The sequence below is a fragment of the Lissotriton vulgaris genome, chromosome 7 (assembly GCF_964263255.1).
Source record: "Lissotriton vulgaris chromosome 7, aLisVul1.2, whole genome shotgun sequence".
Classification (NCBI taxonomy): domain Eukaryota; kingdom Metazoa; phylum Chordata; class Amphibia; order Caudata; family Salamandridae; genus Lissotriton; species Lissotriton vulgaris.
In genome coordinates, this window is record NC_141695.1 from 603,568,583 (window position 1) to 603,587,385 (window position 18,803).

General features: G+C 51.9%; 1 protein-coding gene across 4 annotated transcripts in view; it reads left to right on the forward strand.

The window, feature by feature from the left end:
* The window catches only part of UNC13D (unc-13 homolog D), a 707,512-nt gene that overhangs the window by 633,190 nt on the left and 55,519 nt on the right, over window positions 1-18,803 (forward strand). For all 4 annotated transcript variants that reach the window (XM_086930728.1, XM_086930726.1, XM_086930727.1 and 1 more), the window contains one exon: window positions 11,536-11,619. In XM_086930728.1, coding sequence (XP_086786854.1) covers window positions 11,536-11,619 — 84 coding nt within the window. The remainder of the gene's footprint in view (window positions 1-11,535; window positions 11,620-18,803) is intronic.

Below are 18,803 nucleotides of genomic sequence, written 5' to 3' on the forward strand. Positions count from 1 at the left end.
CCTAAGGGGAATAGCTTCAGGGTACCTGGTGGCATGATCCACTACCACCAGTATAAACTTGTGCCCTGATGCTGTTGGTGGTTCCATGGGACCGACGATGTCGATCCCCACCCGTTCAAAGGGCACCCCCACCACAGGCATTGGTATAAGGGGGGCCTTTGTCGTGCCACCTGACTTACCACTGGCTTGGCAAGTGACACAGGAGCGGCAAAACTCCTTGGTATCTTCATTCATGTGAGGCCAGTGAAAGTGCGAGACAAGCCTGTCCCACGTTTTCGTCTGGCCTAAGTGACCTGCTAAGGGAATCTCGTGGGCCAAGGTAAGTAGGAAACCACGCTGAGACAAGGGGACGTCCAGCCTCCTGGTCATGCCAGGCTTGGGGTCTCTTGACTCAGTGTACAGGAGTCCATCTTCCCAGTATACCTTGTGGGTACCTGTGGCGTTCCCAGCAGCCTCAGCAGCAGCCTGCTGTCTGAGGGGTTCAAGAGAAGGGCAGTCTAACTGGTCCTTCCCCAGGTCTTCCCTTGAGGGTCCCCCTGAGCCCAAGAATTCAACTTGATCAAGTTCGAACTCCCGAGGCTCAGTTTCCCTCAATTCCTGTAGGTCAGCCTCCTCTGAGACTTGATCCTCGACCTGGGGCAAGGGGGAAGGCGCAGCCTTAACCCTACTGCTCTTTTTCTTGGGAGGTGTCTGGTCCGTTGTTCCAGGATCCAGCACCTGTTCAGTGGGGCATTTCCTGACCTGTGACCTAGTCACAGCGAACACATGTGCTGGCAAACCTAACATTTCCATGTGAGTCCGGTGCTCCACTTCTGACCATTGTGACGACTCCAAATCATTGCCCAACAAACAATCCACTGGGAGGTCTGGACTAACTACAACCTTCTTTTGGCCAGTTACCCCTCCCCAGGAGAAAGCTACAATTGCCATACTGTGATTGGTAGTGACATTGCTCGCATTGGTCACCAGGAATTCTGTACCTGGCATGATCTGTCCAGGGTCCACAAAGTTAGGCGTCACCATGGTGACGCTGGCACAAGTGTCCCTATAGGCCTGAGCCATCTTTCCATTTATGAAAGGCGTCTGTCGGTATTTGCCCAGTGTATTGGGACTTATGTCAGGGGACACGTCCGCGTCCCCCGTACTGACAAGGACAGCCTGAGTGAGTGTGCCAACTAAGTTGTCACGCCCCTCAGAACCCAGGGTTAACCCTACTAAACCCTTGGGAGGCGCACTACCACTGCTGACTGTACTAGGGGGCACAGGTGCCTTAGGGGCTGCAGTGGCAGGAGTCTGCCCTCCTCCTTTCTTGGTGCACTCACTAAACCAGTGAGATTTACTTTTACAGTACTGGCACCATCTTTTGGATTGGCCTTCTTTCTTCTTTTGGGGAGCCTGACCCCCACCCTCTTTGGGTTGTTGGGGACCTGTCGAAGACTTCTGGTCATTTTGTTCCCCTTTAGAATCTTTACCCTTCTGGTCTGCTTTCTTCTGACCACCTTGATTCTGGCCCTGGTTCTGTTTAACTCTCGTACGAACCCATTTGTCTGCCTTCTGTCCCAATTCTTGGGGAGAGGTCAGATCCGAGTCGACAAGATGCTGATGCAACAACTGGTTCTGACAATTGTTTAAAATTTGTTCTCTCATCATCAAATTATACAATCCTTTGTAATCAGTAACCTTACTGCCCAGCAACCAGCCCTCAAAAGCCTTAGTGGCACAATCGACAAAATCAGACCAGTCTTGAGCCTGCGTTTTCTGGGTATCCCTGAACAGCACCCTGTACTGCTCAGTGGTTAGGCCGAACCCTTCAACGAGTGTATTCTTCAAGACTTGGTAATTATTAGCGTCCTCTACCCTTGTGGTGAGGAGCTTGTCTCTTCCTTTTCCTTCAAAGGAGAGCCACAAGATAGCTGCCCACTGACTCTGGGGAACGCCTTGCACAGTGCAGGCCCTCTCCAAAGCAGTAATCCATTTGTGGATGTCGTCCCCTTGCTTAAAGGGGGGCACTATCTTCCCAAGGTGTTTCGTATCGAAACTCTTTTCCCTATTACTAGGTACATTGCTGCCACCAGTGGGGATTGCCCCACTTAACTGTTGCTCTCTAGCGAAAGCAAGCTTTTCCTTGGCCAGGGCAAGTTCTTCCCTTTCGATCCTTAGATTAGCTGCCCTTTCTTTCGCTTCGTACACTCTCCTCTGAGGGGACGTCATCCCTCTTTGAGAAGAGTTGTGAGAGCCGTTGGTATGAAGGGATCTGCCAGAGTCTCTTGACAGAGATCGGGCTCGTCCATTCCCCAGGTTAAGCGGAACCGACAGCAGCGCCGGGGTTCCCCCAGTACCACTATCGTGTCTGCTTAAGTTGGACCGTGTTAGTCTGACGACTTCTACCTGTCCCTTATCTGCCTCGTCCCCAGAGAGATCCTCATCCTCATCCTCCTCCACATCCTCGTTCTCGGTTGCGAGGTGAATGAGGTCAGGATCGTCCCGGGTTCCCTCGAGGGGAGGCATGTCTCCTTCTGGATTAGAAGAGCTACGAAGTTTCTCAGCTCTCCTGGCATCATAAGTCTCCAAGAGACCAATCAGAAAGGACGTTGTGGGGTTAGACCCCTGCTGAATCTTCCGGGAGTGACACAATCGTCTTAACTCCTTGAAGCTCAGCACAGTATATCCTGAAGGGATGACCTGTGGAGGGTCAACTGACACAAGGGGAGACTCAGAGTTTCCTCCTTGGCCCGACATACTGTTTCTAGTGTGGTGTAAGTGATGCACCTACCTACACTATGTGTTTTCCTACTGATCCCTTGCTAAGAGTTGTAGCCAAGGTGTGCTAAGCCTTGAGGAGCTACAACAGCTGGTTCAGTAGAACTCAGAGTATTCTAAGCTTTAGTTATATGTACTAACAGTACTTGCGCGATCTTTCAACAAGATATTCTTAGGATACGTGTGGTAAAACAACAGCAAGCTCAAATCCCAACCGCTGCTCACCAATGTGAGAAGTTGGCCCGATATGCAACGTTCGCTATTCTAGCGACCGCTATGTATCGTTCCAACGACCCTTATGGTGTTTGGTTGTAAGTCAACCTATAGACCAGCTATCCTAGTAGCGTGGATACGAGCAGTCTAAGGCTAAAGACTCGAGAGGGCGTGTTAAGCCAGCTGTTTACCACACATGTACCCCTTGAACACCCAGTGAAAGGACACCACACAAGTGTTATGAAAATAAACAGTATATTTATTAAGAATCACAACAGCCCTGTACTCTTTATGAGGACAGGGTACTTAGCACAAACCAAATCTCTTTAGCAAATACTTTAAGTGCACAGTTAAAACAAGTGTCCGAGGACACGGAAAGGTTAAGGCAAGTCGGAAGCGAGGGACTCGGGACCCTAGAGTAAGGGGGCTATGCAGGCACTGAAATGCCAAGTTACCTAGCCACGAGGGCTGCGGCTGCACAAGTCTTACAGGCGTCGGGGTCTTCGCTGACGAGCCAGGAGCCGGAAGAAAAGGAGTTGCTGGCCGGTGACCAGTGCTGAATAGTTCGTAGAGATCCAAGCCTGGATCGGAGATTGATAAAACCTGAAAGCAGAGGGGACCAAGTTCGTACTACTAGCCAGTAGTCAGAGGGTACCAGGAAGGCACCGGTTGGCCGTCACCTCGACCAGGTGAGTGGGCGACGCTAGGCTCTGCAGTCTCACGGACCAGGAGGCGTTGTCGGCGACCACGGTGGAGGTGCGAGCTGTCCCACGACGGATGTCGCTGTCGGCGTCTTGAGTGGACCAGGAGGGTCCGGGGGGCTTCTCGAGAAGATGGAAGCAAGGGCCAGTCTGGAGCAACCAGACCGGCAGTGATGATTCTCGGATGTCGTCACAGAAGGACACAAGCCAGCGGCTAGTGACCAGACAACGTGCTGAGCAGCGAGCAGAAGGGCCCCACGCAGATCGTGGAGATGCTGGGAGACTGCACTTCGGTGCTGGAGCGGCTCAGGGTCGGGGCTTCTCGGACCCCAGAGCACTCACCAGAGAGTTACCTCGATGGTCGTGCTGGTTTTTAAGAGCGTGCAGGTTCTGATGATGGCCGGTCCCTCGAGGTCTCGTCGCACCCACAGATCACAGCTGAGCTGATGACGTGGGTAGAGGTCAGAGGTGCCAGGGAAGCCGGTTCTCGTCGAGCTGGGCCGTCGGATTCCTTGAGGAAGGACTTACAGCAAACCGCAGAGTTCTTAGATGGTGCCCGCTGATGCAGGGTGACTACTCCTTAGCCACAAGGGAGAAATCTTGAGAAGAGTCTTGAAGTCCTTTCGTAGAAAGTATTCTTGATTCAAAGATGATCTAATTTGGAAGGGTCCCCGCTCCGGCCTTTATCCTAAAGAAAGGGGCGGTTACATGACTAGGTCTTGCCCTAAGGGTGGGACCAGGAAGGGGGGTAGTTACACCCCTCTCCCCTGCCGGACTTTCCCCAGGCCAGGGCTGTCGCCCCTGGAACTGGTTCTAACCGGCAGATGCGTAGTGAGCACCGGGGTGCCACTCCGCAGTCACCTTCTCGCAAAAGCCCTACCTACCCAGAATACACAAACCCTGTCTGGGACGGTGCGAACACCGCCCTCGACAGGAAACCCTTTGTCCAAGTGCTCCTCGCTGGAAGGACTCCCAGCAGCAGGAGGTCAGACTCGTGTCTGTGGTGGCAGCATCCATTTTGTGGAGCTGAGGCTTTCGTTAACTTTAACCGGGGTTCACAGTTACGTACATGTCGTGTCCCTCTAGAAGGGCGGAATGCTAACCTCGTCGCCAGAGTTGGTGAGAGGGCAGCATCCCGATTCGTATGACACCTTACTCGACATGTCTTGATAACGCGACACCGAAGTTACCGATGTGGCACGCGTTATCATGGAACAGCCATTTGGTCTTTTCTCCGCAAGCTGCAACCGGCTCGGCTCGGGCCAGAACACAGTTCACACGAGCCCATGCACTCTGCCTTCAGGATTGTCAAGGCCTGCCATAGGAGTGACTGATAGGAACTCGGGTGTCCATTGGATGGTTAGATATAGAGCTACTATACCTAAAGCAAAGGGTGATTACACGACTTTGCCCCAGCTGTCATGCAGCCAGTTGTGTCAAATTTAGGAGGCCAGCCAGGGGTGGCATAATACATGCTGCAGCCCCTGGCGGCCCTGGGTACACCTATGCCCTGAGTTACAGGGTCTGATAAGGTGGCCCAGTACCAATTGGTAAATGCACCTAGGGTACATGTTGTAATTTAGAAAGAGAACAGCCAGGCTGTGGGTCTGATTGGCAGGCCCACAGCCAGAGAAAGTCGTAAACCAGTGAAACAAAAGCAAAAAATCTGGGTGATCATAGGATTGCAGACCCTACTCTCCTACAGTGGGGTCGTAATATTTTCGCCTCCACTAGCGCAGCTCTTCGCTCACTCAATACAGTGTGTGTCTTGGCTCGAGGTACTTCTGCCCTTTGGGACTCTGCCGAGTCTCTTCTATCTTCCACCACGGAGGGCGCTCATGTTGAACTCCTCCATCTTATCCGTGACAGCCATGATCTGGCGGAATTTACTATCTGCATGGCCCTGGATACCTCAGATTCCTTAGGCCGAGCTATGGCTGGTTCGATTGCACTACGACATCATGCTTGGTTGCAGGATGGCGTCTTCTCAGTGAATATTCAGGAACGCCTTGTTGACCTGCCTTTTGATGGGGTCCTTTTGTCTGATACCCATGCCGATTCGGCGGTTCAGCGCCTCCTTGTGGGCTTTCGCCTTCCCCCATAGGTCTGTACTTAGCAGGTCTCAGGTTATCATATCCGGGAGTGGTTGACCTTTCTTTTAGCGTCCACCAGTTTTTCGTTTTTCGGCTTGCAGTAAGCCTACTGTGGTGGCGTTCCACAGGTCGTTGTGTTCTGTCCTCTGACTATGGTTTACCCTTAGAGGTGTTCCCCTGTTTTTCTTGGGGGACGTGATATACTCCAGGTGGGGTACCTCTATGCTATTGTGTAGCTCCGCGCCAGGCAGGTGTGGAGGTCCCTTTGGGCTCTCTACGTCTACTGACGGCATTATATTACAGTTAGAAGGTTTTCAGTCTGGCACCGTCTCCTACACGCCACGGGTCTCAACTTGCTTGAACCTTGTGTGTGTGCCTTAATCTCCTCTTCTAGAGGTTTTTTCCTTGGATTAACTCTTTTCAGTGTATTTTAACATGCTTCAAAATTAGGCTCCCTCCTGCCATGGGTGCATTAGGTGGGTTCCTCCTATAGCGCCCGCAGCTGCGTGGTCTCGTGGCTCACCCCTTTTGATATATATACATATATATACCCACGGGTTGACCGTTGGTATCCCTTTTTACACACCTCCACCTCTCTTCGCTTCTGCGAGGTCTGGTCCTATATCCTCGTTTTTCGGGGAGCAGTTGGGTGCCCTGTACTCAAGCTTGCCGTCGTTCTGCACAGCGGTGTTTTTCTTAGCACGTTTATAGTGCACTTCGGTGCCCTTTCCTGCATCTTCGGCAATGGGTGTTCCTAGGGTTCCGTTCCCTGGGGTGGACCTTGCTTCTGAATGCTCTTTTCTTGGGGATCTTGTCTGACCCGTTCTTGTACTGCACAGTCTTCATTGGGGGTGCATTTCTCATCTGGGTCGGAGGTGGGGGTCTTGAGATTTGATGTTGTTCTCAACAGCTATGCATTTTCTTCTTCACGGTTCCTATAGGTGCCTCGGATACCACGCCCTTCGGATGTGTCTTTTTCCTTTGGGTGTCACCTTATCGGTGTCTGGTGTGCCTGCAAGACAGCTCCTCTGATGACGGTTGTCCCAGGTGTTGCGCCTTGCGTCTCTGTCTTCCGTGGGTGCGTTCTCCCGTCGGCCCTCAAACTACCTTGTTGGGCAGTCCCGTACTCTTCTTAGCTATGCCACCTTGTTGTCCCCGTAGCTGTCTGCTATGTGCATGTTCCCGTTGTGGTCCACCTCAGTGTGCTTCAGCCCGTCGCCTTCATGTTACTAAGTGTGCACTTGGCGTGTCTTATGTTTCCGCCTGTACTTCTGAGACTTCGCTCAGTTCCTGCCTCTTGCCCTTTGCTTCCTGTATGCTGCCTGTCCTGCCTCACTTGCGAGGGCTCACCTGGTAGGCTCTGGTTACAACCCTTCATCTTGTCCTCTGGCTTTTGTTGGTGTCAACTTAGTGCACCATTGAGCTCTGGGAGTAGTTCTTCCCTCTGAACACTCTTTGGTTCTGGGATATGGCTTAGTGCCGTTTCTACATCTCATACTCACACAGGTATGGTCTCGCTCCATTCTGGCAGTCATGTGATGCCTTGCATCCCGTTGTCTTTTGCTCTCCGAGCTGCTTGGGTTGCTGACTGGCTGCTCCGCCACAGCTTTTCCCATAGTCCGTCACTTTGTGGCCAGCTCAGTGCTGTCGGGCCCTTTCTATTGGTCTATCGCAGACCCACCTCCTCCTTGGGGTATGGCTGTGGTATCTATTCTAAGTTTAGGAATCTGCGGCTAGATGTCTCTACCAGATGTACGAGCTACTCACCTTCAGTAACCATGTATCTGGTAGAGACTTTGTCTAGCCGCAGATTCCTTAACGCCCACCCATCCTCCCCATTCTGTGAGGACCTTGCCTGGTGTGCTTCTTCCAGGGTGCTCAGATTGGTGTGACCATTTTAAGAATTGCCATATGCAGCGCCACCCTCCAGGTGGCTTCTCTTCCTGTGGAGCGGTGCTTTTTGCTTCATCTTCACCGGTAGAGTCTTCTTCCCTTTCTCTGCATTCCTCCACTCTGATCCTTACAGTGTGGAGTCTCCTCCTGTTGCTTTCCCTCCCTCCCGCCTCTTCCATCGACCCAGGTCTATTGTCTCTGTAAATTAAGTTCATATTAAAGTCACCGTACAGAAATATTTGGGATAGCGAGTAAATTTTTGTTAATGCTGAGATTGTTGCCACTATTGCTTGTGTTGTTTCTTACTTTCTTTTTGCTTCGGGGTGCATATAGCCATTTATTAAGATGAGCAGGATGTTAGATCTGGTAATCCACTGTGTTACTTCTAGGATTAGTATGTCTTGATCGTTAGTAAGTATAAGTTCATATGAAACATTTATTGAGGCAGAGATTTAGATAAGTAGGCCCGCCAATTGGGTATTCGAAGATTGATGCCTTAAGACCTGGTTTATTAAATGCAACATACCCAGGCTGCGAAATTGTTTGCAAAGCCCATGTTTCTTGCAGCATTATTATTTTTAATGTTTTTCAATCATTTATAATGTCCAGTTCCGTAGTTTTTAGGCTTAATACTCTGATGTTCCGTGAACATATTATTCAGGAGCAATCATCATCTGTGGTAGCTTTTATAGGTGGAATTCATTGATTTATTGTTCACTGTAATAATGCTTGTAACCAGGACTGGTCGTTTTGAGTCGGGATCCCTTCAAGTGTGGTTGGAGCTAGGTTGGAATTTTCTGGATCTAATGGTGTCCTAGATTATCCCCTGGCTTCTCTTAGTAGAGAAGAGACTCCATTTGCTGAGACCGGTTGGGTACTAGCCACCGCCTCCCTTGCTTCCAACAGAGCATTGGTTTATTTACTCGGGAGGGGGGCCTGCTAAATTCCTTGAGAATAATATTGATGGATACCTAGGGTAGCCCATAGTCCCTGATTTTGATCCCTAATTTTTCAAAAAGATCTTTTTCGTACATTACTTTATATGCTGGTTTTCTGTTTTCCCAGGTGACTGTGGTGGCTTTATTTTGTAATTCAGCTTGGGGCAAGAGGAGCAGAAAAGGATATGGAAATTATATCTGAGCTTATAATTGTTGCCAGGGATGGAATTTCTTTTAGTTATCTCAGAATATTCCCTCTTCATTATGTAGAGAGGGCCACATTAGCTGTACAGAGGAATAAATAATAACTTTAATGTGCTTCTTCTTCATTGTGGAGTGTACTTCTTAGCTTCCCATATTTTGAGTCTTTATGGTTGCGTTCAGATGGAATCTCCCCTTGGGGGTATGCCCATCCCATCCCATCATCAGTCTTGATAATGGCAAATTAACGATTGGGTTGGCCTCAGGGGGACATACCTGCTGAATGTGACATTTTTCTGGTCTATGGAACCTGCCTGAGTTTTATTACCCATTGGGACCTCTTGAGAGATCATTTGGTGTGGATGACCAATGACATCCATATTCTGAAAGGCACAATTTTGACCCGTACATGTGGTGTACCCGGGTAGATTTGGACACCGTCAGTGGAACTTTGAATACTTGCTCAAGGAACCTTTGAGCCACAGTCAACACCCCAGTTTGTTTGGGATGTTTTGATCCTTGAATGAATCTGTTGAAATGACACAATCTCTTGTGCTGTCTACCTGAGATGTGGTCCCTCTTTGACTATAATATGGTTAATGACTTCCTGCCTGGCTACTTTTGGGTTTAAGATTGCAACCAGCGTATCATGTGTTTGTTTAGTGGCTGGTCACTCTGATCCAGATTGAGACTTTAGAAAAATCAAGAATAAATTTCCAGCTGAGTTGTGTTTTTTTCTCTGTTCCCAAGATTTTTTTGTAACGGGCCTTGCGCAGTCTTTTCCTTTGCCTTTTTGTTATAGCTTGGCTCATTGACAGTTGGTCCCCAGTTCCCTCTACATTATTCACTTTCTGTTGATTGTTTTTTTATTGTAGACAGCATGCTTTTTCAGATTTTTCATTCTCATTGCAGGGCTTATGTCAACTGAAGAAGTGATCAAATTTTGACAAAGTGTATGCATTGGGCCTGTTAGTTTATTAGGGGACTCAGATGCTGTGGTTATAGGGGGTGTACAGGATTCCGCTATAGGTTGCAAGGCCTCTAGCTGGTGGTGTTGTTTAGTATCCTCTGTTTGCTGAATATTTAAGTTGATGATTTATCTCCAGTATGACTGTATCCAAAATTGATGGTACTGTACTAAGATTATCAATCATTAGTGAGCAAGTGCAGCTGGGTTGATTAGTTGCTGAGTACTGTTGGGCTTATATAATAAGGTTGTTAAGGTTAGTAAGCTTGGTGTCAATACCTGAATACCGCTAGTACATTGAGCAGATTCGCCTGCAGGTCCAATTTTTTAGAATGGTCGTTTAGAGCATCCACTGTCAGCTGAAAGGTTTTAAGAGTATGTCCCAGGTAATGTTTATTGGGGCTGCTTCTGGGTTGGTGTCCCCCTGAGCTTGAGTGGGTGGTACTTTTTATTACGCAATTTCACAAGTTAATCCTCAGGTAGATTTAGTGGCTCCAGGTGTTTACGTAGCATTTCGGACAGAAACTTTAAGGCTTGGAGCCAAGAGACGTCCGAGTTATTGTTACCTTCAGATTCTGACATTATAACTCTGTCCCAGACTTCGAGTGCAGAAGCAAGCATAACTGTTGCCTCTATGGTCAAAGTATCCTTTAGTCCATATGCTGTTTTTATGTACTGCCGGATTGGACTTAATGTTTCCATGGTGACCAAGACGGCTCTCGTGTCTGCGACCTCGAGGTGATTTTGGTAAATTTGTCGATTTTAGGGGATCTTAATTTTGATTTTATGATCTCCCAAGTAGAATATTGGAGTGCTTTAATTTCCTTTGCGTATTTCTCCTTCTTGGAGGGTGTAGTGGCAAAATGTTATATTCTTCCGTCCAATATTATTTGGCTCAGTGGTGTTTGTAAGCCTGTTATTTTACTGTTTGATGTGAAAATTACTGAGGTCGGATCTTCTAAGTAGCTGAACTTGGTAGGTAGATTGGAGTTTCTTTTAAATATTTCAGAAATCAACTACTTTGTAAACTTTACGTTCCCATTGAAAGTCTATGAGAACCCGTGTGTGTGTGTTTAGACACTGCACACGCATCCTGTGGGACTCCTGCTTCCTAACCTTTGGTTGTTCAGTGTAGCCCCAGCTATTTCCTAGGCCCTAAGCCTACTCACCTTTCCTGAAGTGGTTCTTATACCACTTACTTAGTATATGGTTCGTGAGGCCCCTAGGGTAGAATTGTATTTGTGCAACTTATAGTATGCTTATTGAGTAACTTGTGCTGTATCTCGAACTCTAAACTCATAAAGAGTGCAGAGGGGTTGTGTTAGTAAAAAATACATATATATTTGATATATACCTTGTGTGGTGTCCTTTCATTTGGTATTCAAGGGGTTATTATTGGTAAAACAATTGGCTTCACATGCTTTCTGAAGTATTAGCCTAAGACTGCTTTGTTCATGCTACCACTAGGATAGCTGGTCTATAAGGTTGACTTTACAACCATCACCATAAAGGTTGTTTGGACTGATACAGGGTGCCCACTAGAATAGTGGACATCACATATCATGCCAACTTCTCACACTGACCAACTGCATCTGCCCCCTAGGTACATCCAGCGGCATGTTGAGATACTTTGGTGCACCACGTTTGTGAGCAGATTGCTTCTCTCAGAAGCTATAGCATGCAAAATTATGTAACTGCAGAATAATGTTTTCCATAAGGAGATGTTCCTCATTTTTCTAATGAGAGTTATTTGCTTATTTATTTTTCAGGCTCTGGAGAATGAGTTGTACCTGGTTGTGTCCAACACTCATGAACTTATAGAGAAATATTTCAACAGCAGAATCAAGCAACAGGTAAGGACAGCTCTAATGGCAGTAGGATCTCAAAGAAACACACACAACTGCCGATACTCCCCCACAGTGGCCACTGCAATATTTAAGAACTGAACTCCTCACTCAGGATTGTATATCTGAAAGAGACAGTTATAGACTCCTTTCCCCAGGCGTCAGACAGGATCCATTGTAGCAGTACCCCTGCGTGTGGGTAGGTAGCATCAGTCGGGCCACTTCTGGCATCGTAGTTGCCAGGATGACAGGATGCCTACTTAGACGACGCCCCTGCGCGCTGACTTCAGTTCTTTATTTTTCCGCACCAGCCTAGTGCAGATTCAGAGAGAGCTATCTCTTTAGTCACTTTTTGACTAAGCTTTTTTCAACTTTTTGTCGACTTCTTTTCGAGTCCTCAACTCCTGGTGCGTGGAGTGTCCCATCTTTGGACCAGCTTCAAACCCTGCGAGGCCTGTCACAAACTGGTGTCTGTAACAGACCTGCACCTCGTGTGGCTTTGGTGTCCAGAGCTCGACCACGACCCGAAGTCGTACCCTGACTGCCGGCCCATGAATCCAAAGTCTTTGCTGGAGCGGTCCTGAATGCTCTTAGAGGCCCGGCAGTCGGCTCCGTGTCGCCCCCGGTCTCGCTTGAGCCATCATACCTTGTCCAAGTCTTCGAAATCTTCTGGTAAGTCAAAGCACAAGAAGAATGGGAAGAAGTGGCGGAGCTAGCCGGCAACAGCGATGGCCGCCTGATCTGTACGCTCCTCTGCCCAAATCAAGATTCATTCAATTATCCTGCTGACTTCTGCGCCCTGTTGCAACTGCCCCTGAACGTGCGGTGATCAGTTTGCCCGACTCAGAGCCGGATCGGAGCCGCCTGATTTCTGCTACAAGACGCTGTGCGTCGCGGGATCTGCGGCCTTTCCGGAACCGGACCACTGCGCTGCTCGGCCCTGGAGAGGTGAAGATCGGGACTCGGGGCGGGCGCGGACAACCCCCGGGACGCTGCAGTGAGAAGCGGCACCGGCGGTGGTAGCGGCGTTTGAAACGCGAAGACACAGGTGATGGAGGTGGCCTAGAGGGAGGGGCCGCGCAGCTGCGGACGCTTTAAAATCGAGCCCCCGGCTTTGGGACCCCTGCTGGGCCTGCTCCTCTGGCGAGGATCGGCAGTGTGGAGGGGAGCTGATCTGGATACGTGCCTTCTGTGCTGCAGACCGCGCATGGGAGCGACGCCATGGAGCCCTTCATGACATTGCACCGACCTCGTGGGCCATAGTACAGGCCATACGTGCCCTGGGTGGCCTAGCAGCACCCTGAGAGAGAGGCTACGCCTCGCAAATCACAAAGCACGGGCCGTGCTACGGGGGGCTCCAGTCCCAGCCCCTTGTCAGCCCAACCCATTAGCCACGGACCAGTGGGGCCCGCACTGAAGAGTAAACGCAGAGTTTGCGACTTGGCTGAGGGTGCCATTATTGATTCCAACTTGTGCTGCCATCTCGGGCATCTACATTTGAATTGACTCTGAGGGGCCTGTCTTGGGGTTTGTTTGCGGCGCTGGCCCGGACTCTTGTTGTCGCCCTGGAGCCTGCAGAGCGAGCTGCATGCCACTGGAAGAATGCGAGGGTGGCGCCTGGAGGTTTTTGCGGGCATACTATGTGGAGAAAGCTGGGGGTCTGCAGCGGGTCTTGTGATACCAACTGAGCATGGCTGACATATTGCTCCCATTCTGCGTTCAGGTCTAGGCCCACAGTGTGCACTGTTGCAGGTTCTGCTGCGGGAGGCGCGGACCCTGGGACGCAATATGGGTCGGCCAGACAAGACTCAATCCAAGATATCCTTTAATTCTAACAAAAAATCGCCATCTACCAAGGCCCTGGCACGAGAAGACAAAGCTGGTCGGAGAGGGGCGAAGGATGGGGAGGACCCCGGGGCGGATCTGCGACATATACTGCTTGCCATGGAAAAGAATTTGCAAAGCGGTATTGCGTCTCTAGGGATCAAAATGGATGCCCTGACATACCGTATGGACCGCATGGCGGAACGGCTTGACAAAGATGCTGAGAGACTGGACATGTCGGAGCGGCGGCTTGTTGAAGTTAAAGAGGCACAAACGACCCTAGACTCAGACCATAAACAGTTAGAGAAGGTAATCCAACTTCTACAGGATAAGGCTGAGGATTCGGAAGCGCGGTCACGTAGATGCAACATTCGCATCACGGGCCTGCCGGAGACCACTCCAACCGGCAATATGGAACTCTTTGTGGAAACCCTCCTTAAAAAGTTATTGGTTGAGGCAGCATTTTCCGGGATGTTCGTAGTGGAGAGAGCGCACCGAACGCTGGGCCCGAGACCTAAGCCGGGGGGCCCCCCTCGCCCTATAGTGGCCAAACTTTTGAATTATAGGGATCGAGACGTTGCACTGAAGCTGGCCAGAGAGAAGCAGCCCTTGCGGTATGAAGGGAGCACGCTCTCACTGTTCCCGGACTTTACGGCCAGAGTGCAGGAGGCGCGTCGCAGAATTGTCCCAATGAAGCGCCATCTGAGAGAACTTGGGATCGATTACGCGATGCTATATCCGGCTAAGCTGCAGATCAACTGACAGGGTCGTTCCACGATCTTCACTGACCCTAACGCTCTACAGAAAGCCATGAAAGACTGGGGGAAGGACCAGCGACGAGCTGCGGACGTTGATATGCTAGGGGAGGCCTCTGGTGGCACACTGGATGAACAGGATGGACTCTGAGGATTGTTCACGATTGTGCCCCTTGGCCGCAGTGGCTGTGGAACGTTGTGATCTCTTTCAGCTATCTTGGACGCTGCCGAGCTGCAGAGTGCCTGAGACTTGCCTGCTGCGATGCTTAATGGACTGCTATGCAAGTGCTGGGTAACAGTGAGTAATGTATGCACAGAAATAGAGGCGAGTTGGTATGCAGGGGCGCATGACCAGGATTACTTGCAATTGTCAGATATTTGTTTATTATTGATATAGAGGTCGGCTAAAATTGATCCTTTTATTCTTCTATCTAAGGATGCTGGATTCTTGAGTGCATTGCGGCCGATCTGGGGAGTTAACATGGCCTCTTCTGACCATTGGTCACAGTCGAACATTATCATGGGCCCAGATTGTCATCTGATGTTTCCTTTTTTGTATGGGCGCGGGGGTGGGACGGGGCGGGAAGTTTAAAGGTTATTTATCAATACAGTTCCCTTTTTAGATGCAGCCTACCTACGCCCTCGAGTATGTTCCACTTTATTGATTGCCCCCTTTGCAGAGGACTCTTCTTTTTATTTTGGGTTTAGTGTTACAGGTAGCGGGGGGAGCCTGTAGCCCTTCTTTTTGTAGGGTAGTGCGTGAGACTCTTTTTTCCTTTTTGTGTTGTGCTGTATTGGGTGAGGGGGTGTGTGAGGAGCGGGGGAGACTGCAGTATAGGTTTGGGGGGAGGGTGGGATTTGGGGACGGCGGGGAGATGGGGCTCGGCCATGTTGGGGTTGGGCAAGCGTGGGTGGTGGGATGGGCTGAGGCATTTGTCTATTTGTTGAGCATAATGTTGACTTTGACGCTTTGGATCTGTACATTTTGGTTTGTTTGGAGAACATTGCATTGGTTTGTTGTAACAGTGCGAGGGGGTGATGTTTTGGGTGGGGAAGGGGGGGGTTTGTATGGCATTTTGAAGATGTGAGCACGCAGTATAGGACAATGGAATATGTTACATGGATGTCCTCCTATAGTCCTCTGTCTGCGCACTGCCACATGACATGACTCAGTTGACACGCGACTTAGACTCCATTACCCTACTGACCTGGAATGTGCGAGGACTCAATGATCACACGAAAGTTAGGCGAGTATTGCAATACCTTACACGTCACTCCATTGACCTTGCACTGCTCCAGGAGACACACTTGAGGCCTGATAGCCCGACGCTCAATTATAGGGGACTACACAGACATGCGCAAGCTTTACATCACACACGCGAGGCGTCCTTACATGGGTAAACCCTAATGCCGGTTTGACGATATCGCTGGTGATGGCAGACCCGGAAGGGAGATACCTAATTACGAAATGGGACAGTAAGGGCATATCTGAAAGAGACACGTTAGTGATAGATTTCTTACCTTAGAATATCCCCAGGCGTCAGACTGGATCCGGAAAGTTTTGCGTAGCAGTACCCTTGCGCGTCGGTAGGCATCGTCTGCGGCTCCGCGTCCGTCGTCGGCGTCATGGGCGCCGTGATGACGTCGTCGGAGTACTTAGACGCCGCCTCCGCGTGCTGACGTCAGTTCTTCTTTTTTCCGCGCCAACCAGCGCAGATCTGGAAAGAGCAGTACTCTAGTCAATTTTTGACTAAGTTTTTGAGATCTTTTGATCCTTTACGAAGTCTATACGACTCCGACGGTGCCGTTAGGGATGCCCGGATTCAAGAATTGCGAGGAGTGCGACCATACCATGTAGGTTACGGATCCCCACCGCCAGTGCTTGCTATGTTTGGGCGTCGACCATGACGACGGGGCCTGCCCCGACTGTCGGGCCCTTTCGAGGAAGGCCAGGCGGGAGCGGTCCCGCAGGCGACTCGAAATCCGCCAGTCGGCCCCGCGCCGTGTGAGGTCCCGGTCCCTGTCCCACGGGAGGTCGAGGGACAGGTCGCGGGGACGGAGCCGTCACAGTTCCGGGAGTCGGCGCCACTCCTCCGGGTCCAAGTCGTCAGGTAAGAAGCATAAGAAGTCGAAGAGACATCATCGCTCTTCCGACTCCCCCCGACGCTCGCGCGATGCGGCCGGGGGTTCGGGTGACACCGCCCACGCGGCTCCTCGGGAGTCGCGGGCGCCGCGTCCGGCCCCATACCCCCCAGTCCCTGGGCTGAACGCGACGCCGGAGGAGATCGAGCGTTTCCTCATGGCCATGAGGTCCCTTTCTTCTCCGACGGGTTCCACGGCACCTTCGGGCCCAGTGAACCCGTCTGGGGGCCCTAGTGGGTCGAGGGCTATGACCTCGACGCCGTCGGGTGCTTCGGCCTCGACGCCGCCGGCGCCTTCGGGCCCGGCGGCGCAGGGCCCCACGATCCCGACGCCGCCGGTGCCCACGGGCACGGCGCCGCAGGATGCAGCGGCCCCGGCGTCGTCGGTGCCTTCGGGCCCGGCGCCGCAGGATGCCGCTGGACCCTCGTCGGGCGATGGACCGTCCACGGTGGACCTTACGACCCCCCCGGGGTCGGTCCGTATGGTATCCCCTCTGGCGTCGTCCTCGGGCGGTGCCGGCCCCGATGCCTCCTCTCACTGGGTTCCGACGTCGGGACGACGTCTACCGACGCCGCTCTCGACGCCGTGCGGAGATTTTCAATTCCATGAACCCACCTCATTTGCTTATGACCCTGATTCCCAGGAGATGGGGGAAGAGGAGGATTGGGAGGGGTCTGAGGACCCTCTGACAAGGGAATGTCAGTCTTCCATGGACTGGACAGGAGACCTTGGGGAGGCCAGTGGCCTGGACACCTCTCCAGACACTGGATTCGTCTCTCCTCCTACCGTGGCTTCGGAGGAGGGCGCTACTTATAGTGTGGTGCTGATGAGGGCTGCTAAGGCCCTGGGCCTTGAGCTCCCCGTCGCGGCCGTGAAGACTAACCTCCTCACTGAGGTCCTTAAGCCGCAGTCATGCTCCGTGGAGCCTCTGCTGCCGTTTAATGAGGCCTTGACAGACGTTCTTATGGGCACTTGATCCAGGCCCGCTACAGGTTCGCCTGTAGATAGGAACGTGGCCAGACGCCACCACCCGGCCCCGGGCAACATATGTTTCCTGTCCACCCACCCCACCCCCGAGAGTCTGGTTATCCAGGCCTCTAACTCCCAGACCGCCTTCCTGACGGCTCCTCCCGATCGGGAATTCAAGAGGTACGAGGCCTATGGCAAAAAGGTGTTCTCGTCCCTTAGCTTGGGACTGCGGTCTTCCAACACCGCATGCCTCTTGGGCCGTTACACCCACTCTCTGTGGGAAACGGTGGTGGAAGTGCTGCCAGAGTGTCCGCTGGAGGTACGGGCCAAACTCGGCCAAGCCCTACTGGAAGGCCGGGACGCAGCGAAGTATAACATCAGCTGCGGATTGGATACTACTGACTCGCTGGGCAGAGCGATGGCTACGACGGTGGAGATACGACGCCACGCCTGGCTGAGATCCGCCAACTTCTCGGCAGACGTCCAAAATACACTCATGGACATGCCGTTCGATGGCCGTCGCCTCTTTGGCGACAAGGCAGATCACGCGCTTGAGCGCTTTAAGGACTGCAGGGCTACGGCCAAGTCCTTGGGCCTCTCGGCCCCGCGCCAGCAAATGAGTGCCTTTCGCCCCTTTCGTGGCCAAGGAAGGGGCGCCCCCACACGTGCCGCCAGCCAATCACCGCAAACTGTCGTCCAGCGCGGCGGCGGCCGTGGAAACCGCCGTGGAGGCGGTCGGGGAAACAGGCGGAACCAGTCCACACCTGCTCCCGCAGCATCCGCCTCTAAACCCTCCTAGTCCGTGCTTTTCGGCCCATGTGACGCCAGTGGGAGGCAGGGTTCGCCATCACCACTCTCACTGGCGCGCAGTCACTTCGGACAGGTGGGTGCTGCAGATAGTCCGACGGGGCTACTCCCTCCCCTTCGAGACGACCCCTCAAGCCATGCCACCGCAACACCACCGCGTATCGGGGGATCACTTGCGGCTCCTGCAGAAGGAAGTTTCGGCCCTCTTGGCCAAGGGGGCCATCAAGCGCGTTCCTGGGCCAGAAGTAGGACGTGGTTGCTACTCCCACTACTTTCTGGTACCCAAGAAGGGCAAAGGGGGCCTACGCCCTATCTTGGACCTGAGGAACGTCAACGGATTCCTCCGGAAGGAGAAGTTCAAAATGCTGACACTGGCTCAGGTCTTGGCTGCCCTAGACCCAGGAGACTGGATGGTAGCGTTGGACTTGCAGGATGCGTATTTCCACATCCTCGTCCTGCCGGCCCACCGGCGTTACCTGCGGTTCACGGTAGGCCTCGAGCACTTTCAGTTTACCGTGCTCCCCTTCGGCCTTACCAGCGCCCCACGGGTGTTCACGAAGGTGATGGCGGTGGTCGCAGCTCACCTGCGCAGGTTAGGGGTTTCAGTCTTCCCCTACCTAGACGACTGGTTGTTGAAGGCGGGCTCGCCCCAGGCAGTCGTCAACCACCTCCAGACTACGGCGGATCTCCTGCACA